General features: G+C 35.6%; 4 protein-coding genes and 1 pseudogene across 5 annotated transcripts; 1 reads left to right on the top strand and 4 right to left on the bottom strand.

The window, feature by feature from the left end:
• Positions 1-1,873: 1,873 nt before the first annotated feature.
• On the bottom strand, positions 1,874-3,508 carry LOC113507671. Its single transcript, XM_026890574.1, has 3 exons — positions 2,894-3,508; positions 2,652-2,795; positions 1,874-2,459 (listed from the first exon to the last, which is right to left on the bottom strand). Exons 1-3 carry the CDS (start codon positions 3,004-3,006, stop codon positions 1,892-1,894), a joined length of 825 nt encoding a protein of 274 aa, XP_026746375.1. The 5' UTR covers positions 3,007-3,508; the 3' UTR covers positions 1,874-1,891.
• A 531-nt stretch (positions 3,509-4,039) lies between these two features.
• Positions 4,040-8,668, top strand: LOC113507668 (early boundary activity protein 2-like). Of its 2 annotated transcripts, none has more exons than XM_026890571.1 (6): positions 4,040-4,329; positions 5,200-5,351; positions 5,600-6,139; positions 6,958-7,070; positions 7,341-7,484; positions 8,410-8,668. In XM_026890571.1, exons 1-6 carry the CDS (start codon positions 4,155-4,157, stop codon positions 8,543-8,545), a joined length of 1,260 nt encoding a protein of 419 aa, XP_026746372.1. In that variant the 5' UTR covers positions 4,040-4,154; the 3' UTR covers positions 8,546-8,668. The 2 variants fall into 2 exon arrangements, with proteins under 2 accessions (XP_026746372.1, XP_026746373.1); XM_026890572.1 differs by having other exon boundaries at positions 4,282-4,444.
• A 458-nt stretch (positions 8,669-9,126) lies between these two features.
• Positions 9,127-12,026, bottom strand: LOC113507667. The gene is made up of 2 exons (XM_026890570.1): positions 10,586-12,026; positions 9,127-9,797 (listed from the first exon to the last, which is right to left on the bottom strand). Exons 1-2 carry the CDS (start codon positions 11,812-11,814, stop codon positions 9,560-9,562), a joined length of 1,467 nt encoding a protein of 488 aa, XP_026746371.1. The 5' UTR covers positions 11,815-12,026; the 3' UTR covers positions 9,127-9,559.
• Positions 12,027-12,481: 455 nt separating this feature from the next.
• On the bottom strand, positions 12,482-20,541 carry LOC113507672 (annotated as a pseudogene).
• Positions 20,542-21,647: 1,106 nt separating this feature from the next.
• On the bottom strand, positions 21,648-24,629 carry LOC113507669 (carboxypeptidase B-like). The gene is made up of 6 exons (XM_026890573.1): positions 24,274-24,629; positions 23,639-23,799; positions 23,255-23,386; positions 22,764-22,860; positions 22,238-22,384; positions 21,648-22,046 (listed from the first exon to the last, which is right to left on the bottom strand). Exons 1-6 carry the CDS (start codon positions 24,397-24,399, stop codon positions 21,816-21,818), a joined length of 894 nt encoding a protein of 297 aa, XP_026746374.1. The 5' UTR covers positions 24,400-24,629; the 3' UTR covers positions 21,648-21,815.
• Between the last annotated feature and the right edge of the window lie 45 nt (positions 24,630-24,674).

Genomic DNA, 24,674 nt, shown 5'->3' with positions numbered 1-24,674 from the left:
AATTTAGAATTTCATTTATATGTATAAAGAACAAGTATTCCGTAGGTCAAGAACCAGTCCCGACGTCTATCCATCGAGAACATTTTTCCCTTTTCATAGACTGACTTGTCTGGAGAATGATTAAACTGTGAATAAGACTGTACAACATAGGTCTTTGAGAGTAATTGAATCGGGTCTGCTCTACGAGTCTCTTGGAATTTACTTCCATCGGATCCGATTGTAAATACCTTTGGGAATAATAAACCTAATATAAAGTGTTAACAAGCTCACTAAGTCCTTGAGATTGTGATCACATCATCTTTTCTCCTACGTCGGTATTCTATACTCCTTGAGATGGAGAAGAAATGTACAAATATTTCCTTATTTAGAGTCATTTTGACAACTTGCTTATTTCGTGAAGTAAGGCAGGATTTATTTCTTATTACTTTCCAATTACCTTTCAGTTAATAGTTTCAGTTCTTTATACGTAATTTGTACGTATATGTCCTTCATTGGTATTTTATAATCAGTGCAATTGACCTATGTCACTCGGGTTTTTGTCCTAATAAATAAATAAAGAGCAGTATATATTTTTACATTGATAAAATTGTTACATGTTATGACATGAGATTAAGAAGACAATTATTATGAATTAATAATAGCTAAACATGTGATTGTATAAATCAATATTGGTACCATGTACCAATTTTTATTGTTATCTTTAAGTTAGTATAAATACCTAGATATTATAAAATAATATACAGCTATTTGCAAAGTAAATTCGCTATTTGATGATTTTATATTCAGTGTTTTTGTAATGCCTCTATAGTTTGTGTGGGAACTATAAATAAACTTGTACCGTGGTAATGTTTGCATCCAGATTTAGGCAGTTTCCACCAGATACTAGTAACGAGCGATGCTAAAAAAAACAATTGTATCGCTTCATTTGCCTAAACTAAACTTCAGTTCCCTATCAATGAAGCGATGTGTCGTGCATCCCTGGTGGACACACATTTTGTCAAATCTCGTGTCGTCGGCTTGACACTTGTTATTACAATGTTCAAATTAAAATAATTCACATGCCGTCGTAGAATTCAACAAGTACACACTCGTTTCAAGGGCACACAGAACTTCGTCGTTTATTATCGTCTTGGTTTACTTACTATGTATGTTTAGGTGTAAGCAATGGCCAGCATTAATTGACTAGTAGTCATTACTGTAGGTGTAACATTGAACCAATCTGTTGTTTGATTTTTATTAAATTGAACTGTAAAAAACTTAATGCAATGCATAAATTGAAAATGTAAGATACATATATCTACTGTCATGGTGTACTCTATAAAATGATTGTTATTATATTTGTACAGATGCATTTTATCGGGTACAACATGATCTTTAGTATAATTAGTTTATCGAGTTTTACCTGTTTTATGTATTAATTGAAATGAAACATAACCTTTTGACTGTCACACATAGACGTAAGGCTTTATTAATTACACAAAGCAATATGAATTTATTTAAGCTTAATGTTTTTATTTTATGTATAAATTATGTTTTCTGTTTAAAAATATGGTCATGAAATGGTGGCAGTAAAAAGGTTAAGGGTAAAATTTGGTAATTGGTAATAAGAACTGTTCTGAGATTACAATTTACTTGCTTCTTTTAACAAATCCCAGACAATTCTTGTTACTGAGCTTATATTATGGAGTTTTATGGCCATAATTGTTCCAGTTAGAAAATGATAGAGTAATACAAAGAGATATCTTATTTTTTTCATATTATTGGAACTCTTATGCCTATAACACTTCCTAATGTTTTTTTCACATTCCTTGTGGAATGTTTAACATATGTCTTTTTTGACATAATAGTAATTAATATTTTAAAATAAAGCATATCTCTTATAATAAATGGTTTATTTCTTTTTAACCCTTGCTGGATTATTTGTTATCCTCTTAACTATCATTTTCATGTAGGTTCTACTTCTTTCCTCTTCTTTTCCTGAGAATTCTATGAAGTCTTGTCCTATAAACTTCTTTGTTGCATTTTCTTCTTTATCTTGACTAGACGGAACAAATACTCTTTTGTTTTTCCTCTTTCTGAATAGGAATGTAAAAGTAGTATTTTCTGTAATGTCCATCTTGTTCAATTCAATTTTTTCTGCTTTATTCACTTGTTTTATTTCAACAGTCGGTTTTGGTTGGGGATAGTTGTTGGCTATTTTAACTATTTCATTTTTAACATCAAGTAAATGGTCACTTTTTATGCCCAAACAACTTGTAGGGACACCAAAATAGGTTGCACTGATTTTCTTAAGGTCAGGCAAGCAAACATATGGTACTTGTCTATTAATACACAAATCTAGTAAAGGGTGGACAATTAATCTTGGATTGAGTTTAGCTTCAAGAACAATTCCAGAACAGCTTCCATTTTGTATTGAGTCGGTACATTCTCTGATTCCAAGCAACAAGCCTTCATTTTTTCTGCAAATACAAAAATTACAATAATATTTTTTCCTTCAAAAAGTCTGACTATATTTCTACAATTACCCATATACATATTAGAGCATGATTTGAAAACCCTCGTATCAATAGTGTTTTTTTTTAAATATATAAATTCTATAAAGGAATATATTTTATAAAGGAATTTCATAAATTATATACGTATTAACTTACTTTAACTTTGGTGGTTTTGGTCGCTTTTCTTTTGGAACATTTTTTATTTCTTTCCAGTGTGGTTTCTGAAATACTGGAATGACAATACTATGGTTCTTTAGAACTGATTCTATTCTCTTTCCTTCATTTTCTGTTATCTCGGGCCTATAAAGCATAATATAACTTTCTTATAGTACATTTTCCAAACCAGTAATTAATAAAAAAGAATATTGAAAATCTAATGTTTGCAATTTAAAACTTACCAAAACAGTTGATCCGGGCGACAAAGGACATTCTTAAGACTTTTCTTTATTTTACCTTTGCTGACTGTATTCTTTTTCTTCTGCAATGTCGTTGCTTCACTACTACCTTCCATTATTTGTTTACACAAAGTAACATATTTATTTAATCTCGTAAATCAACATGCCTTGGAGATTCGGACATAACCTAAAATATCTGATTTGACATGTTTATATTTTACAATTTGTGTTACGTTCCGTTCCACATAATGTTCCAATTATCACCTACACAAGTGATTAGGTTCACAATGTATGTGGTCTTTTTAAGTCATAAGAAAAGTATTCTTCTACTCTTCATAAGTTTTGTGATTTAGGAAATCTAGGCCAATCAAAGATCCAAGTAAAATAACTTATTAATTTACGTATTAAAATATGCGTGCTCCCCGAATATGCCAATGATGGCTTCCAAGCTATAAAGAGCGTTTATTTGTAAGCTCTTAAGGCCAATAATACGAATCGTGTAATCGTATCGAATCCTTTTGCAAAAGATTTGTCGAAATGTTTTAAGGCAGCCACTTGCTCGGTGTAATATGCCCCAGACTAAATTCCAAAAGTAGTGTCTTGCGGAATAAATTTACAACGCATAACACGGTGATAAAAGTTTTAAAGTCAGTGTCAACGATGCGCATGCATGCATGCATGCACCCATGCATGGTCCATGAAATATATGAGAATGTGGTTTAGGGATTAAATGGAAAAAGTGCAACTTTTTGTATCACACTACTAGGTTCCAGACTACGTATACCACATCACTCTAATTAGAATAGATATAATCAATCATCTTACGCGTATATCTATTAAACTTAATTTAAAAGGATACATACTAGAAAGGGAAATTTCATTTCCTATAGATCAAATTAATACGAAATGATGCATCTTTTCAACACATTTTACTGGTCTCTATGACTACTACAAGCTTATGAAAGAAAGAATAACCAATTGTTTTAAATACTTTTACGACTTTCGGCAAGACAACACAAATTACACAAAAGAATATAAATCTCCGCTTAGAAACTTACTAGGAAGTACGTTGCAAAAAAGGATGCGTTTTTTGTTAGACCCGGGCCCGTTGGCGAAAACTATTGTTCGTTTTGGGCGGGGGAAGTAATAACTGCAGTTAGGGAGCGTTGTAATGAAACTTTTACCTGAGGGACCGATGCAATGCATTCTAGTCATTTGGTGAAGCTTGAGGTGTTCGTATGTCTGCCAGTGATTTTAGTGAGTGATGTCCAGGCAAACTGATTGTAACTGGTTGCTTGTGGAGTGGAAGAGCGGTGGCCGTGATGTGGTGTATGTGAGGTCTGTAGTGAGTCCTCTGAACAAGGAGCTGAAGCCTGGCGATGTGATGGTGGTGAACAGACGTGGTGAGCAGGAGTCGGCGACACTGGTGGCGCGCGCGCGTAAGTAATTGAACTTTTGTTACCCTTGTGCAGGTAAAGGCCGTTAGGAATAATGAACGAGTGCTTTCATAAAGTGAATGCATGTGGTGTTTGATGTTATTCCTTTGTGAATTAGGTAGAAATTCTTTATTTTTAAGATTAATGTGTTTTAGTGGTTTAAAGCATTTACCTTAGTATCAAATTGGGTAATAGAGATCTAGTTTATTCCTATTGCGAAATTCACAGCAATTGGTATAGGTACTTAATGTTTTATTTGTAGTAGAAAAATATATTTATCTTGAACATGATTTGCCTATTAGTGTCCTCTAATAAGAGGGTGACCTTATATTACAATTGATTTTCACAATATATAAATTACTTTTGCGTTATTTTCAAGTAGTTTAAACTCTTATCTAGAATAAAAAAAGACCACGTGATCATTAACTACACAAAATCAAAACGTTTATGGCGCGAAATCTTACGAGTTTTGAGGGTATTAGGTTCGATTCCCCGCACGCTTTAAACCATTCACATAATCGTGGGTTGTACAATCCCACCGTAGCCGAGTATAATGGAATAATACAGCTGTATGTGCGAAGGACAAACACAAGCATCTCATACGATACTTTTTATTTATAGTCTATTTCCTTACCAATTGTTCTATTAAGATTTTGTGAAACTTTATAAATAAGAGTGTATCTCTGGAACCAGACAGTCGCATTTATGATATTACTTTTAAACCAGTATTAAGGAATGGCTAGAGGGGAACTTAGAAGACATCATTTATTTCTAGTATAACATTCACTTACTTATTTACTCTACAAGTCCTATTCAACCCCTTTTACGGATTTAATTTCGTCAGTACTTACCAACTGTCGATAATCTAACTAGGTGAGCGTGATGCCCTGGACTCCATGATAAAGAGAGAAGAAGCAGCAGGCCCCAGTGAGAAGCCTGATGAGGAGCCCGAAGACTACGCCTCAAGCGCTTCGTCTTGGGCGCCCAGCGACGATGGAGCCCAATCTGGAGATTCCGGTACTGAGGTAACTGGAGTCTTATTTTCTAAGCAGTAAGGATGATTTTTAATAGGACTATCAGCTTGGCTTGCGATGAAATAATAAATAGGGTCGTTATGAGGGTTATTTTGGAGATAATAATTTTGGGCAAGTTTGTAATTATCTTTATGTAGGTAGGTAAGTAAGTAACAACATGTTTAATAGTCAAAACTGACATTTATGCCATAGTTTGAGGGTATTTCACAACATAATATAATGTGGGTAATTTCTTTCAGATGACCGACAAAAAAGTCAAATTAGATCGTTCCAGACGTCAGTATACCAACAGACGATCCAGTAAAAAGGTGATAGTTCCCCGTCACAGAGCCAACCCTGTTATACCAAAGATGATGAAGCATGCCAACCTGATAAACCGTAAAAGACAACACAACGGTACTCCAAAAGCAATAGCTATGCAATCTATGAACAAATCTTCTCCGGACTCAACGAGGAAGAATCTACAGAAGGGAAATCCTCAAAATGTATCCATCGATGTACGTGAACTTATCAAAATAAAGAACAGCTTTAAAACATTGTTCAAAATGCTTGAGGATATGAAACGACCAGTATCAATGCTGGATCAGACTTCAAATGAAACTGTTACAGAAAAAATAAACAATACAAGCCAATTTAATCAATCGATGGAAGAAGATAAAGAAGAAATGAGCGAACATGAAGATTTCAATCGCTCAGATGATAATGTTCTTATTACTAATAAGTACAATAATGTTAAGGTGACAACAGCTAAAAACACAGGTCCGAAGGATGATGAATGGGTAAGTTAAAACACTTTTTCACATCTTTTAAGTAGACATAAAATTAATATGACCAAATTAATTGTATCCAACAGTTGCTGAGAATTTAAATTTTTGTACCATATGAATAATGAATCTAAAATCGATTGGTAAATAGGGTTGTACGTAGTCGATCAACTTACCTACATGTTTTTTTTTATGTTCTAACAAATCCGGCAATCATAAATTATCACTTAAAAGTCTGCTACATACAAACAAGTATTTCGCTGTCTTTGTAAGTGTAGTTATTACCAAGGTCATAAATACCGTTACTTCAACAAAAGGTAACGAACAATCGTGTGACAACTGCCAGCTAAGTTATTCATAGTTTTTTATACGGCAGAAATTATTATGCGTAGTCTTCCGGCTGTCGAGAACTGACCTATGTTATATTTGTAATTAAATATGATCGTGTTTTTACTGTCTAAGAGTTGTTACTATGATTAGGTACCTATTTAGGTTTGTTTTTTTGGCTCTTTTTTCCATAAAAAGGTATACGTCGGTGAAAGAAATTCAGGCAGCGACCGTTAATTTCTACATTTCAAAAAGTTTTTGTAAGAAAAAGATGATGATTTCTACTCGCGAAAAAAATATTCAGTTTATTATGACTAGACTTCCTATGGTAATGGTCCACATCCCCCTGTAGGATTTATTATAGATATAACTAATGAACTGTTAATTTTTAAGACATTAACCATTTATCATTTAAGTTTTGGACTTCAGACATTAGCCCATTAGGAAAATCACTGAGATTCAAACGAAGGTGTTATATAACTTTTCGATTTTTTTTCCAATTTCAGGTACCGATTGGGAGTGGAAAAACCTTGATACATAAAGACCAGTTCGTAAAGGTCAATTGGAAATCTTATACGATTGCTACGCGAACACTCCTCTTAGCTGTATTTCCAAGAAGGTAATAAAAACATTTACAACAGAAAATGTATTTCTTACTGCCAACAACTTTATTATGCTAAAGAATTGTATGTTTAGTGCGAAGGATGAAGGTAACGTAACTGGTCTATATTAAAGCAATGGATTAATCATTATAAAAAGCATTAAAAAAATCCTAGACATTCACTTTAAAAACATTGTTGACTTCAACGCCCACTTGGACAGCGCGCATCTGCCCTAAATCATTAAAAACATTTGACGTCATCTTATGAAGTCACGTTTTTGTTTTTAGGATACTGGCAACCCATTCACTAACCGGGAAGAGATCGCCAGCCTTCCAGGACAAGCCGGCTAAGATGTGCTTGGACCCGAAGATAATATCCGATGTTATAATGGAAATTATGGACAGATTTAATGTGAGGGAAAATCTAGTCAGGTCAGTACAAAATTTTCCTACCAATTTATATTAGTTTCTTGTATTTTTAGACTTGACCAATCTCAGAGCCCTCTACGTCTCCCCCCCCCCCTCTCCATTAAAATAACTTTTAATGCTCAATTTCTATTAGAAAAATAATCTAGCAGCCGTATTCAAGAATTAATGATGCTGTCGCTTACAATTAAGTGCCATGTAGAAACACATAAACTTTTAAGAACGTCGTTTACGTTTTAAATAGAAGTTAACTGTGATGAGATGTATACTTAAAAAATGCAACGATTTCCTAACGCGTATTTGTCAGGATTGCCCAACTGGTTTCGATTCCAAGCGAAGTCACTAATCATGAGCTGACAGGGTGGCGGGGTTGCGTGAGTGAAACCTTGCGTCGTTTAAGCACTAGCAGCTTATAACCATTGTACGTTTGGCCCATGGAAATCGTAGTAAAGTATTTCAGGATATTTTCTGTCATTTGGCTGACTTCCAGTTTGCCAATTATATTATACGTGACATCGGTATTGTCTAATAAGAGCAAATAGACAAAGAACATGCAGGAGACAGAAATAAATGAAATTCTATTTGAAGCAAGACATGAGAAGAAATATTTTTTGTATTAATACGCTAACATGCTTAGGTTTAACAGTGAAAGCCTGTACTCAGGCTTGCTACAGAGATACATAATGTATAATTAAAATATACCACGCTTGTAACGTGTGGTGTTTTCAAACATCATATATACAAACAACAGTTTCTGACGAACATAGACACTTGTAATTTAACTCGTTTCGATTAAGTAATGACCATAAAAATATGTTGTAATGAGGTATTGAGGTGGACATAGATTAGACCCTAGTTTTTGGATTCAATTCGAGGTTACCAAGACAAAAAAAAATCTTAAATTAAAAACAATGTCTTGTTTTGTTTACAGAAGTATTATAACGACCAAATGCGCTGACGAATGTAAGATGTGGAAGAATAAAGTGAACAAGAAGAAACCTCGCAATCAAGAGAACATCCCGCCTTCCTCAAACAGTATTATAAAAGGGGAAAAAACTGAGAGTTGAAGGATGGTACCTAAATAATGTTGAGTGAATTGGCTGTGACTTTCTTTAGTTATAGGGAATAATGTCCTTGTGATGCTTACACACTTGTAATGCATCAGTTTTGTAATATAATATTTTTATGAAGCTTTTAGTTTTATTTAAACACCTCCCTTTGATTTAATCGAATGTAAATAATAGATAGCTATAAATGCAAAAATATGTATCTGTATCTGTATGTGTATGCTGATGTAGGTGTGTCTGTTACCCGGTCACGACGGTTGGACCGATTTTTTAGACTTTAAAAAAGGCGTATAAAGGTAGCTGTCACCTTGGACTAACACATAGTCTTCTGGCCACTTTTATCCCTACATTAAAGAAGGCTTTTGCAGCTGTTAGCCGAGCAACAGCTAGCTGTACTCACATAGCAAAAAATTATATACAATTATATATAAAATTATACGTAACAGTAAATAAGTAACACAATTAGGTGCAGATCAGCGGAGACTGAGCCCAGCAGTTTGGTTAATAAGCTAGGTAATTCATGACTTCAAAAAATATAAGATTTAATAAAAATATTTATTTCACCATTTGATATCATTAGGTAAATACAATTAAAATTAATAAGTTTATTGACTAGAGCGTTAATATTTTGTTTTAAATGTACATAGTTGTACATTTTACACAATAGAAGGCCAACTTATTATTTTTAACTATTCTTCGTAAAAAAATCTTTCAATTTTATCAGAAATATACAAAACAAATGCACAAAGCTTTACCTATAAATTGCCATAGACTAGACACGTATTCAGAAAGTCCCAACTTCCAAAACAGTCTAACCGAAGCGGATAAAATTTCTTTTTCCATTTCCATTATGGCTATCTTGTATAAAAAGGCAGATAAAAAATCAAGACGTTAGATAGCTCAATAAAAACAGTAAATATAGGGTTTTCCGTAACAATTGTGTCTAGTAATTAATTCCTATCTAATTTTCCGCAGTTCATATCATAATATACGATTATCTCGATAATTTATACCCTAATTCCCTTGCTGGAAGATGCCGAGAGGTGACAGTACAAGGTCTGTGTTAGTACTGGCTATGATTGCCCTCATCAGCATCATGTCGTCAGGGGTGTACCTCCAGCCACTCAGCTGGCCGAGGCTCTGGAGTTTGGGGCAGCATTCCATCAGCAATTCCACTGTGTCCCTCGTGAGTCTTGGAGCATTGGGGAACCAAATACCTTCCAGATTCTCGAATTTGTATCTACGAAGCATCCTGAAAGAAAAAGAAGGTTTGGAGTGTTTTTTTTTAATATCTATTTAATAGCAGTAAGCTTCTGTGAGCGCTAATTTGAGACTATTTTGACTGTCTATTGATTTTAAGAATAAAATTAATGAAGACCTCAAACACATACAAGAGTAAATTAAAACAGAAAAAACAGTTTTGTGTAACATAGGAAAAACTATGTCGTCTATTACAAATTCGACTAACCCAATTTTACACAAGTAACTTACACCTGCACCGGTAACAGGTACCCAGGTAACTTTGCTATAGTAGTAAGCATATGAATATCATCATTATCAGTATTGTACATCGAATTTTATAAGATTACACTACCGTGTAGGTGTGTTACCCGAACATTTGTGTATTGTTTTCTTTACCGAGTTAAATTACTCACAGATGTATGCCAAGGACGCGGTAATTTCGGGAAGTGCCTGAGAGTCTGGCAGGTATATTCAATACGTTCATTAGAAGATAAATATTTGAATAATTTAGCTTTTCGTATACTTTTGAATGAGATTTTGTTAAAATCATTGATTGGTACACTCTCGTAGATGAGATAGGAATGAAACATGATCTGCTTATATGTACCTACATAATTATTAACACCAAGTTTACGTAAGTACTGTATCTGTGTAAGTAGTTAACTAAGCCCTTGTTAAGAAGGACTTTCGAAACTTGCAAATTTCTGTGGCCACGGTCACTGCATAGGTTAATTAGTTACTGCCTATACCTACATGAAAAAAGTATTAGAAAGCTTTTCCTACTAAATAATTACTTACCGCGACATATCATTGTCGTCCAGCTTTATTTCATCGCCGATAATCAATTTCTTTAGCTTTGGACTACCAGTCATCAAATATTTGAGACATGACGTCGACAAATTACCCTGAATAATCTCAATATGTTCCAACTTGTTAAACGGTATTTCTTCCTCATGGGTCGCAGTCTGGATCTGGTAGAACTCTAAACTTTCCAAGTTTCTGCAAGTCTCTGCTACTCTAGTAAAGTTGAAGGAACCCGAAGACCCAGAGAGCATCAAAGTAACTATTTTATGACCAATTTTATCTAATAACTGGTGCAGTTCATGGCATTGGAATTTGTTTAGCTTAATCTTAGTTATGTAGCTCAAGTCTTTGATCAGCTGCAGCACGTTAGGGTCCGGCTCCTCGAGGTAAATGGTGTCTATCATAGGACACAAGGCCAGTATCGCCTTCATGGTCCTCAAGTTCGTCTGCACATCATGAACGTATTGCAGTTTTGTTTTGAAGTCTGGTGGGCAGTCTGTGTTGTATAAGTGGTAAATAGATTTACCAACAAACGAATAACTGCCAAGATTTGTGAGGTTTGGCAGCTTTCGTATTAATAATGCGACATCTGTGTGATCTATGTTCTCCTCGCCGTACATTCCGATGTTTACGACGGTCAGACTCTGGATTAACTGTGGGTTCCCTGTTAACATTGCATCTATTCCAATTTCTGTGATGTCAGTCTCTCCCGATATGTCCAGCAACTTCAATACTTTATTATATTTACCGATATATTTGAGCACTTCATCATTGGCTATGTAAGGGATATTCAAGCAAGTCAACCCCGGTATATTTTTAAGTAACTGATACATTACTGGCAAGAGCTCGTCCTTAACCCACACACCTTTTAAATTGAGAGCAGTCAGGTGATGGCCTTGCTCGGTAATGAGCTCAAGGACTTTTCTATAATAGGGACAGGGGAAAATTCCTGTCGCTAAACTCTTGACATTTTCTTTGAGCAATAGTTTCATGGTGTAGTATCTAACAGATGGATCGAGGTATTCTGAACTGAGGATCAGGTTAATGAGATCTTGGAAGATGTCGCTGGTGGCTCCCATGCTCTCGTAGTAGGAGGAGACCATGGCGAACTCCAGCGCGGAGTCCTCGTCGGAGGTGACGCGGGAGAGCGCGTGGATGAGCTGGCGCGCCACCAGCGACAGCGACAGCTCCTGCAGCGGGGGCACCGGCAACTTCGGCGACATGACTACACTAACTACACTTCCAACTTACACTTAACACTTAATCACTTTCACTAAGTACGTATAACTCCACTAAAGTCGCACTAATTGAGCATCGCAGTATGTGTTGCGACTTTCAGTTTTGGGAAGAGAAAGAGGTGAAAAATCGTAGAGTTATTTAGCTCACGCATGCGCACCGCGGGCTGGCAATGCGCCAGCGCACGTTTATAATTCAAACTCACACAACTCGGGCCGTATTTTTAGAACTTTTATAAAATGTGTTTATCGCTTGTGGCGTGTGAATTGTTATTATAAAAACATCGATGCTGAACGAGATTCAGAGAAAAGAATGTAATGTGCCTACCTAATAGGTAAATAAGATGACAGAAATGCTGTTGACACTTTTAAACATTTAACTTTTATATCATAAATATCTAGTATTTCTTTGTGCATTCACTTCTATGCGAAACTAAGAGAAAAGTCAATAAAATAGCTTAATTAATTTTGCCCTTTTTCAAACTTGAGGGTGGGATATTTTAAAGATAGACTACAATAAACTTTTCCTTTAATAATACTTCACTACCCTTTTTTGTTAATCATATCAGAATTTAAGTTCTAAAATAGGTAAGGCAGTAAAGCAGCTTAATGTAAATAAACTGTTGAACATACATAAGGTAAATAAATAAAAATCTTTCATAATTAAATAAATTTATTTTATATCGGAATTATAACAATGTTATATTCAATCTGAGGGGGTAATGGAGTTTGATCTGTTTTTTATATATTTTTAATGTTTTCTAGCACACATTTGTCTTACATTTAAAATAATATTACGATGAAAAGTTACGTTTGTATAGTTACAGAAAATACTTTTATATTCCACTTACAATATACGTTTTTCTGTGTTCCTTTATCTTCAACAATTACTATTACGGCAATGTTCATAATGTTCAAATTTTACCACAAAATGTAACAAAACGAAATTTGATGATATTTTTTTTTCTCAACTTCTAAACTTCAACTTCATAAAATGATGTATGTACCTTAAAGTTTCGTCGCGATTTTACACCAGCCGTAGTCACGAATCACGTTGCAATTTCACTAAACTTCTAATCCACAATTACAGTACCTTACACCTAAAAGTAACAACTACAACTCTTCACGTAGGTACCGGTAAGTTCTTAGCAACTAGCAGTAATATCTGTTTGGTGGTGAAGCACCAGTTGGCGATATCTTTGGAGACCTTACACCACTCTTCCCCGTGATGTGGTTCGGCCGCTTTGCAGCGAGTCTTGACGTCTTCTTGCTGTTGTTCGTTACCGTGGAGTAACTCGAACTTGTAGAAGTAAGCCCAAGCGTCGCCCAGGTCGGGGTCGATTTTTACCTGGAGGTAGCGTTTTGTTAGATTGGGTGATTGTTTTGTTCATCTTTCTTAGCTCATTACTCGCTATTAATGAAATTATCAGTGATGGTTTAATATTTTTGGGATCATCAATTGGACTAGTCCAAAATCAAAAGCTTGTTTGAAGTAGGCCGTTTTCCAGGCACTTTCAAACGTTACAACTCTATTTTGTCCAGCCTTTGTTTATTTATTTTTCATACATAGCTAAATATACTTAATCAGGCAAAGTTAATGTCTTAGCCACACTGTATCATCAAGGGAATCAAGGGAAGGCTGGATAGTTAAGATGTACACATACAACCTGTTTTAAAATGATAAGGAGATATATCTTACCGTTCTGTTGAACCACTCGCGACACTTGTTGAGTTTCCTCTCGGTCCAGAACAGCTGAGACACGGCTAGCAGCACGTGTGCGTCGTGCTCGCATTTCTTAAGCGCGTCCACCTATTAACAAAAATTAAGAGTGTAATTGGTTGATGATGAGATGACCGTTCTTTGGTAAAAAAGTACTTTGCAGGACAAATGGTTATAACAAATTGGGAGAAAATCACCTGATAAAAGATATCGACTTTGTACCAGGACAAACTTTACCTCTCTTTACTATTAAAGTTCAAAAATTATAAAGAAACCCTAACATATTCGTAGATCAAGTCTGGATACCTTGAAGGTTGTCCATTTGTCATTGACCACATTTGCTATTCCACATAAAAAATGACAGACATATCATAAGTTTAAAATCATTCCTTACACTCTTAGTTTTCCTCTGTGGCCGTGACTCCATGAATATAGCTTCTGCCCACAAGCGGCCGGCGCTGGGACACTCCTGCAACGCTTTCGCCATCACAGCGTTAGCAATCTCAGCGCTGCCATTCCGCCTCTCTAGTCTTACGCTCTCCAACCTGTTTTTGAACGAGACCAATCTCTATTAATAATATAATTATTATAATAATAGATAAGTTGGAAAAACTTAAAAAAAAAACAATAAAAAAAAGTTCCGATTTTAATAAGTGAAATACAATCTTCTCGAAACTGTTTTAATACGAGATTAAAGTAATGAAAAATAAACAAAATGTGAGGAAAAATGAATAAAGTATCGATGAAAGGTCTTAGAAGATCTATTTCATTAAAAATCTACAGATATTTGTCTCCACTTACCACAATTCTGCAGTCTTCGGATTCCTTAGCCTGGCTTTCTCCAGCACTGATCTCGCTTTCGTGACGTTCTTGAGTTTTTCTTCTAGTCGAGACAGTAATATCCACATCGGGACACTAGTGGCACATTTCTTGAGCTAAAATATACATTTAATTTAAGAATAACTGCACAATAAGAATAATCAAAGTTTTGGGAGCCGTGGCAATTCAAATGAAGCCCGCCCTTTTTAATACATGAAAACTTAAACATGACCTTAACAAAAAAATGCAGAAAAGATATTACAGCCTCTTAATAAACCTTTCAAGTGAATGAAAGTATTGCTCACCCCTTGCGAGTATGTCTGTCTCGCTTCCTCGTGCTTGCCCATCTGTTCTTCTATCTCGCCTTTCATCATGTGCAGCTTCGCGTAATCCCCGAACACTTTGATGGCGTCTTCCAAGATTTGTAAAGCGGCATCCAAGTTGTTCAGCGCCCATTCGAGTTTCGCCGATTTTATCATTACCTGTTTTAAATAAATCTTTTATAAGTAAGTATTTCTCCAACAATTTTAAGGATATTTAGCCAGTATTTTATAAGGGCTTTTATCATCTTTTCGTGTTAAAAATAACTATTCATGTTTTAACGTAACGTTTTCTATTGAACAGTTTACATAAAATGGGAACAAAACTACCATTCGTGCACAAAAGTAACAATCCAACTAACCTAGATAATAGAATAAAATCCTAAAATTTCTAACATAAAGTATGTATTTTACTCACCCTCGCGTGGGAGCAGAAGCCCTCGCTTTCGACAGCAGTCGTCTCGCTCTGTCATACTCTTTGTTCTCGCTCTCAAGCTTGACGGCCGCCAACCAGATTTCTTCAGAGTTGGGGTTAGCTTGGAAAGCCAGGGATAAGATACCTCGAGCCGCTGGTACATCACCTGTGAAAGTACCATAAGTATTGTAGAACTTTTCTTTTGGTATCTTAAGCTGTTCCACTAAATTAAGTGATTAATTCAAAAGGTAAACACAAAAACAAAAAAGCTTGTCGTACGCGGGAATCGAACTGGCGACTCGCGGCGCACAGTGGGTTTGATGTGACTCATATCACTGGTTTATACCTGCAGTCTTATCAGCATCTTGTTTCCTTGCTGCCTCTCCAGGTATATGTAACATGTATGTGTGTATGCCACTCACCGGCCAGCCACTTGCTCTTGGCGCCCATGAGCCACAGCACCTCCGACTTGGGGCAGTGCGCGACGGCGCGCTGCAGCAGCGCCTCGAGGCTGGCGCGCGAGCCGTGCTGCTTCTCCAGGTAGGCGGCGCGCAGCCAGATGGACTTCTTGGACGGGAACACCGACAGCGCGTAGCCGTACACCGCGCGGGCGCACTCGTACGCGCCTTCGTTTGCGCACTGGGTACGAGAAAATATTGAATAAGCCAATTGGAAAATCTATCTTTAAATATGTACGTAAGTAAAAATAAAGGTACACGATACACCTGGAACCAACTACTCATTTACGTTGACTCGCGAGCGCGGAGGCGGGCGTGAGCACGAAATATCAAACATCGATCTAAGTAGCGGGCAAGCTAGCGTCGCTCGCGGCAATATCAAAGGCGTGGAGGTTTGTGTGTGTTAACGTCGTACTAGCGGCGGATCGCGCGATTAACTCGTTACCTCGAACGAACGAGCGTGAACCTAAATTTCTCTTATTAGGGATCTTGAGACATATATGTAAGTAAACCATTCCTAAATAATGAACTTATTATGAATATATTACGGCAGGTGGTATTTTCACGCTGATTAAAATATGATCAAAATGAGAGAAAATGTAATCATACTAAAATTTGTCTACGAAAATATCTCACGTGTGATTAAATACTTTTTAATAATTACACGATATAATTAAGACCTTGACAAGCATAATCAAAAATCGGATATAAAACAGAGCCCAATTAAAAAAATGGCATTACATTGTAACTTTTTAATTCTAATTTCTAATACTTACAGCTTCAGCATCTTCCATCCATGTGTGTTTCTGATCTTCAGGTTCAATACCGTGTCCAATGACTGCACGAATAATGGCCTTACAACAAAAAAAAAAATATTTACTACGCATGTGAATGTACGTAAAATCGACGGGATAATAAAATAAAATGTTACAGAGCTATTTTAGCTAACATAGAGCTCTTTCAAAACATCAGTTTATTTAAGCACATATGTAGTTTAAGCGATTAGAACATCTCAATATAGTTACTTAAGCTCGAGTTTTATGTAACTTTTAAATGATGGAATATGTATTTTAAGTGTTGTATATTACTTGACAAGTGTGCACAGCTCCCGACTTCTCAGCTTCCATCGCCTCTTTGAACCAATGCTCGCGGTTTATTTCAACGCCGTTTGCACTCAGTGATGTGATCGCACGGTCTATAATCTTCTCCACCATATGTGTGTTACCTGTTGAAAAAATAAGTAGACACAATTATTTTATTAATGCAGTAAGTAACAATTACTATAACATTTAGAACATTACTAGCTGACCCAGCAAACGTTCTTTTGCCTAATAAATGCCTTTGCCTTATTTCTAGTTGTAATTATTCTTTAATGTCACATTAAAAAAAAAACAATCAAATTCGTTTAAAAAATAAAATAAAAAAAAATTAGTGTAAGCAACCCTTATCACTTAGGGGTATGAAAAATAGACGTTAGTCGATTCTCAGGCCTACTGAATACGCATACAAAATTTGGTAAAAATCGGTTTAGCCGTTTCGGAGGAGTACGGTAACTAACATCGTGACACGGGAACTTTATATATTAGATTAAATAATGCAACGGTTTACTCAGGGCGTATTTATCGGGAGTGCCCGACTAGTTAGAACAAATGCCGATTATATATACTAAACACCAATTCCAAAATGCTAGGTTATGTTATAGTCATAAGATCAGGACTACTGAAACGTCATTAAAGAACAATACTCGAGTCAATTTAATTTAACAGCTAACTGTACTTATGGCAAAATTAATCTACTCACCATGTGCTTCTTCAAGCTTAGCAGCCGTCACCCAAATTTGCCTATCCGTGGGTATATTCTCACGGGCTTTATTCAACACTTTTCTAGCATTCTCATATGTCTCAAGCCTGGCTAAAGCGAGCCACACTCGACGCTGGTAGGGCAGCACTCGACGGCTCTTGAGAGCAAAATGCGGGCGTCTTCTGGGTTTTCTAATTCTACCGCCGCTTTCCATAAACGGACTGAGTTGGGTATGTGCTCTAATGCTTTGCGGTAAACTCGGCGTTTTGCCTGTTAAATAAACATTACAGATTAGCTAAGTTAAGAAATTACGAGAAGAATAACTGGCAAACTTACTTAGAAGTGAATCTGTTCAGTGACGAAGATTTAGTTAATAATTTTAATTATTGAATCAATTAAGAGATAGTACTCAATTAGTAGACTGCTATCTATCGTCAAATTGTCGCACTATCAACAGTTAACAAATTCGTTCTTCTCTATTTTCTTTGCACAAGATAATAGTTTCATAGTCAATTAATTATATACAGTGAATGGCATTCTTTCTTAAAATAACTTTACCTTGGTTTCCTGTTCCAAGTCTGCAGCCTTCACCCATATCCTGACACTGTGCGGCAGGTTCCTCGCGGCGTGAGCGATGACAGCTCGAGCGGTGTCTCGCGGCTGCAGCCTCGCGGCCTCCAGCCACAGCTCTTCACTACTCGGGTTTACCTCACAACCCTTCATGATTAAGTTACGGGCTGATTGTACTTTGCCTAAGAGATGTATGTTATAAATAAGAAAATAAAATTATCAAAGTAGTAAAACAGCAAGTCCAGATATCACAAAAAAGAGGTCGAAAAACTTAGCTGCCTAAAAATTACTAAAACCAATAGAATCCATAACAGAACTTACTAAATTATTTTGAAAAGTATATTTATATTATTTATACATCCAAATAGGTGTTATTGCATTTTTTTTTGTGACAACAACAGGAAAATACCCTCCTGCAATAATCTGTCATACAATCTGGCAATGCTTGTATAAACGAAAGTTTTTATGAACAGATATATAATACACTTACCAGTAACTTCTTCCAACCTAGCACTGGCAATCCAGGCAGGAGGATGATTGGGATTTGTCTCTCTAACAGATTTCAACAGCAGCCTGGCTTTCTTGATATCATTTATATCGCCACCGTAAGTTGGTATCATGGACTGAAGATCGGTCAGGTAGCCTTTAGGATCCACGACGGTTTGTCCTGTTACGGAATCTGATACTTGCGACAGTTTTACTGTCATAAGAGTGTTTCTTGCTTGACCTATCTTTCTTAAATCCAAATCACCTATTGTATAAAATAGAAATACGTAAATGAAAAGGCACACATTTGATGGTATCATAAATAATAACACATTTATAAATAATATAAATGGTGTTGTGGGTTGCCATTAATATTAATGTCACATGCACAAAGACAACTACTTCTATATGATATGACTACATAATGCATTGTCGTGAAATTATTGCAGATATCAATATTAAATAAGAAGCTTACCAGATGGTGTCAACATTCCTGGTGTCATTACACCAGGCATCATAGATGCTAGACCAGATCCAGGGTCAATTGACGACGATGACTCTCCTCCAAGGTTCCGAGACAGCATACTATCTGGCAACGGTGTGAACTTCTCCGCACGAGGATTACGTTGCTTCCTATTGCGTGCGTCACCAACCTCTGGTATCGCTGACCATTCATCTTCAGACACTGATTTCAATTCACGTTTTAAGTCTGAGAACTGTTGTTGGATTTTTGGCCTGTAGACATAATACAAGTTAGAAAAAAAAATTGTATAATTAATTTGGACAAAGGTAGGTTGGTTCCTATCTTTTAATCTCTAATCAAATGTCTTCATATGTTATTTAGAAACTTGTAAATGTTCCAGGAGTCTTGGGAGTTGTGATGGCTGGAGTGACCACTAGCTAACAACATTTTTTTATTCAATAATAAATAATATTAATTTTTACGATAGAACACCAATACAATTAAAGTACCAATACCATAATTATGAAATTATAGTATGATTTACTTGCTTACATAAATAAAACATGAGAAAAAGCAATTTTACTTACTGGGAAAATACTTTTTATGCCTAGCATTAGATCTTTGAGATGTTTTATTATAAGAATTTAATCTATTATCTATAACCAAAGTAAGAACTTTACCTCTCTTGACGGTATCTTTCCAAATCCTCTTTGAGACGTTTTTCTCTGTACTCTTTTCTTTTCTCATCCATTCTTTTATCAATGGATTCATAAATTGCATCTGCTTCAGCATCATCTTTGTCATATGGATCCTAATATATAATAAATTGGCAGATTTACTACAATCACTCAGTTGTTACGATTAATTCAGTTACTCAGGCATTTGAAATGTTAAGACTACTTTTTACTTTTTTGTTATTAAATTGGGTTCTAAAAGTTAGAAATTGCATATTATGTGGCAATGCGTTACATTTTACCTTCGAAAACAAAGAGCCACTGTAGCCAGAGAACTCATCATAGTTGGAGTCATTCAAATCTTCATCATCATCTTCTTCCTCGGTCTTTTTACGCTTAGCTGCCGGTGGAGCATGCCGATCATCCCTAAAATATGGAAATTAATGTTTGAACATAGTGAAGTTGTAGCAAGGTGCCTAAACGCAAGAAAACTTAAGGGCTGTTTACAAAAACGCTTTTTAAGAACTTACTGTTTTTTACTTTATGGCTGTTAAGTTTAAATAAAAAGAGGAGAAAATAGACTAATTGCAGTTGGTAAAAAAAGATTACCACTACAATTTTAATACATGTTTGAGTAATACTTACGATACATCATTGGCGTCTCTCGCTGGACCGATATCAGATCGTGTGGTGAACCCAGTGGCACTATAAGGGAAATTAGAGATTAAAAAACGTATAAGCTACAGTTTTTTACAGCAATGTCGACATGTTCTGGTAAATAAACATTCTCTCACCCTCGACCAACACCAGCAACATAACCTAAGGGCGCTGGAATCCCCAGAAAATGTTTCTTATTTTTATTCACAAACGCCTGTGGAGGCACCGACATCTTCGATGTTAATTACACAACCTTTTCACTCTCTAATAAACGTAAAATTATGGTTTAATTAAAAATTGCTTAGAAAAACGATTGTTATTCCCCGTTTGACGTTTTGTATACTTCATTCATTGATGTTTGAAGAGGGTGTTGCCAGTTTCACACATTTTTAAGAGGTGTCTGTCTACATTTATGTATAACTTTATTCTTTCTTCGATTATAATCATAGAAGAGCACCAGGTTTTATTTTACTATAATAAAATTATACTTTTTTTCACAGTTATCGTACAAGACCTTGAAGTAATTCATCGAGCGCCTATGAAATAAGAACCGGTTTTTCCCGATAATTATTTCTCACTACTTCAGGGCTCAGCGCACTGCACTTTTGAAATAGTTGCTAAGCAACCGGTGGTTGTGTTTGATTGGAAAAAATCGAAGAATCTGTTACTGCTGTTTGTTATTATTCTTTTCTTTAAGTTTTACGCTATTTAACTCCGATCTTGGTTGTTATCTAGACAGCCATGGCGCAGAATGTACTAGCAATTCATCAAGATGTAGGTTCAAACGACAATAGTATGTCGACGAAAGAATTTCTTCAATTCGAAAAGACCTGTGAGGCTTACAAAGGCAGTGATGAGGAAATAAGATACATTTTTAATGAAATAAAAAAGTTAACTTCTCCTAACAAGACCGAGAAAGTCATAAGTGATGATGTTGATGACGTAGAATTAATTTTGAAGAGGGCAGAAGATTTAGCGCAAGAAACTAAGAACTTACTGAAGGCTACCCCTGTATCGCCGAATGTGCCTAGTAGGCCTAAAACTCCGGTGTTTAGTCCAGATCCTGAGGCTATTCCTCAAATTAAAGTGACCAAGCCTAATGAGACTGAAATGGAGATTCCTGAACACAAAGAATATAATAATAATAGTACCAAGGTAATGTAGATTTAAGTAGTCATTTATGTATTTAACGATGTAACGGATTACTTAACGCGTATTTATCAGGATTGCCTGACTAGTTTTGGACCAAACCGGAGGAGGAGCTGATCAGTAGACTGTGGCAATATAATTAAACATTCCCATAAAAGTTACTATATAAATATACCATTTGATATATTAAATACTATTGATTGGTTGAAGGCACTCTTTACAAAATAGACAATTCTTATTTATTTTAGTACATAAACAGTACTCAGTTTTCATAAGGGAATAAAAAAAAATTATTTATAAAGATTTTTATTCTTAAAATCATGCATCTGCCAAAGATTACATATCTGGCTCTCAGTCTTCACTTCTTATACATTATTAAATAATAAATATACTATTTATTTTGTACATCGCTGAGTGTCAAAACTTACAATAAATAATTATTATGTTATGTCATGTTATTACACTTGACTTGCAAGGACCCTCAAGGCAGCTAAGTTTTCTCTTGCAACTGGTTCTATGTAGGAAGCTGGCAATACGAAACCGTAACGGCCAGTGTCACTCAGTTCAATAGTGTAAGTGTACTTAATACCTAGGGACTTGGCCCAATCATCTGATCCTCCAGCTGCAGGGTAGAGCAGCCCACTTGATGATCCAACCTTGTATTGAGAACCTCCAGTCTTTCGTATAGCCTGAAGTGAGATGGAAGAAAACACAGTTTAATGTTGAGCATGGAATTAAAATCTGAGTCATTATGGGCAAATTACAGTGTGAGCATAATTTTGCTCCATAGTTCCTATTCAGATTATGGAGCTTGTAGAATGTTCATTATGTTTCTATGATTCAATTTTAATTTAGCAATAAAATTTCAAGTTATTCTCACCTCAGCCATCTGGTTCCCAACGCTATCCAAGTCTTTGTGGTCTGCTGGTAGTGCATTATCATAACCCCATGGGTACAGCAGATACTGTCCATAACTGTGGTATGTTAGGTAAGCAGAGAACTTCGCTGCAGTATTCTTAAAGAACTCCTAATAAGAAGAAAAACGAAAATTTTAATGAAGGCAATAAACTAATTCCCTTACGTTAAACACGTTCTTCTTATCTCGATTTGTTTATCGACAAAAGCTTTGGTTTTGATAAATTATGCGTAAATCATCTTGAATATACTTGAAAGGCAAAGATGAAGAGACAAAGACGTTTATTTTTGCAAATTTTTTTGCGAAGTCCTTGGGGATAATAATTGCGTGCAATCAATACTGTCAAGCTCACATTATTGATTTTCTATTGGAAAAGAAAACGTGTTCTTAGTTGAGGAGTCGAACCAATTTTTCCGTCTTGAACTTTAATTCACTTTATTTTTGTCAAGACTTTTGCCAAATTGCTTAAAATCACCAAATTACTACTTACGGAGATCGCCTTAGTTTCTGGTTCAGAGAAGGGTCCACTTCCGCGGTATATGTCGCTGCAGGGATAGCCTGATGAACCTTTGCCTCCCCAGCGATATCTTAAATAAAATATTAGCCCCAATTAATGCCAAATCAATATTGTTATGATAAGTACGTAATACGTAAATGATTATTCATGATCCATTTTCTTAAGCGTTCTGACTTTTTCACATTTCCTAATAACCGTTATTTTTCGAACTGGAAACATAATTAAATCACTTAATTAAGGAGATATATTTTGTTACCAAACATGACTTCCAAATACCTTTACTAAACTACCTGACAAGTAATAGCACCATCAGAACGAGTTTATTCTGAACATTTGTGTAAATTATTACTAATTGAACACATACACACATATCGCTCATGACCTACGAAATGACTAATGACGAAATGCAGTATCAAGGTGACTTTGCACAGTTACATTTTTTGTATGAGAATATAGCTAGTTACCCAAAGTTCCTGTTGAGATCAGCACCGGTGCAAGTACTTATACCCAATCCATACTTCCTATTCTTCCTCCAAAGACGATCTGACCTATGCGTGTACTCGTATCCATCGGGGTTTACTACTGGTAAGAAATACCTGTTAAAAAAGGGTTCGCTTAAAACAATTTCATGTCGAATATAAGTCGAATAGAGGGCTAGAAACGCCACAGCTTTTAAAAAAGATCCGCCGGTCGTTGACTTTTGCTGTCTTTAAATGTTGTTTATTTTGCGTCAATAGAATAAACCACTCGATACTTTATTTGCTCTAAAAAGAATTGTGAGCTTGCAGATAAACAAAGGTTCGCACTAATCGGCCTTTTTTACTTGAGCCACATCATAGACCTCTTACCAATCAATGTTCTTGATATCATCAGACTCGACGTCGAAGTTTTCAGCGAATTGATTAATGAAGTATGTGACAACAGCCGGACTGATCCATTCCCGAGCATGTATTCCTCCGTCAATAAAGACAGCTTTATTACCCGCTTTGCCGTCTGAAATGCGCAGCATCTGAGGACAAATAGCAGACATGTTTTATTTATGTGTTTTGATGATCCTAAAACTTTACCTGCTAAAGGTTTGCTCTGTAGAGGGTTTTAGGTAACAAAATTAAATCATTAAATCATCAAAATTAAAATTTAATCTATTATTTGGAATTTAATTTAGTAATATTATATCGTGAATCAATGAATACGTTATAGTTTATTAATTCCTGTTATCTTAGAGTAATCTGACTGCTGAACAAAATCGATGCGAATCGCTGATTCATTTCTCTATCGATATGCATGTTTATGTTCGATTATATAGTAATATAGTGCCGTAATTATGTTTAAATCGTGAATTGATGTGATTTGATGTTTCGTCATGCTAACAAAACCAGACTGCGAAACAAGCGATTCATGGTTTCAATATTATTTTGATAAGAAAAGCTTACCGTTAGAAATAGCTATGGATCGAGTAGTTTTGGGTTCTCTAAATATTTACCTTGAGGTCTCGACCTTCGTAAGATTTTCCTATTGAGTTGACACTGATGATCGACGGGTATGTTTTCGCCAAGTAGTCCAAAAAGCCATGGATATCGTCTAATCTATGATATTGCTTCCATGTCATGCGGTGACCTGTAAAAATGTAAATAGACTTAAATATTCGTTCCTTGCCTTCTAGGCCATCCTATTTTCCACGTGTTTTTATAGTGATATCAATATTAGTGACGAGAGACACGATTTACTGGGAAAATGCCAAATAGGCCTCCCCACAATTTACCGTAGCCCCATACTTGAAGGCAGACTTTAGTTATTTACATTTGTTAATTGACACAATCCAGTTCCAATTGTTAGAAACGCGTCGTGTGAAATTTTAAAAACAATATTCAAACAAACATGTGC

Source organism: Trichoplusia ni, unplaced genomic scaffold, assembly GCF_003590095.1.
Source record: "Trichoplusia ni isolate ovarian cell line Hi5 unplaced genomic scaffold, tn1 tig00003037, whole genome shotgun sequence".
NCBI lineage: Eukaryota > Metazoa > Arthropoda > Insecta > Lepidoptera > Noctuidae > Trichoplusia > Trichoplusia ni.
Note: the sequence above shows the minus strand (reverse complement) of the source record. Positions and strands in the feature narration are given on the sequence as shown.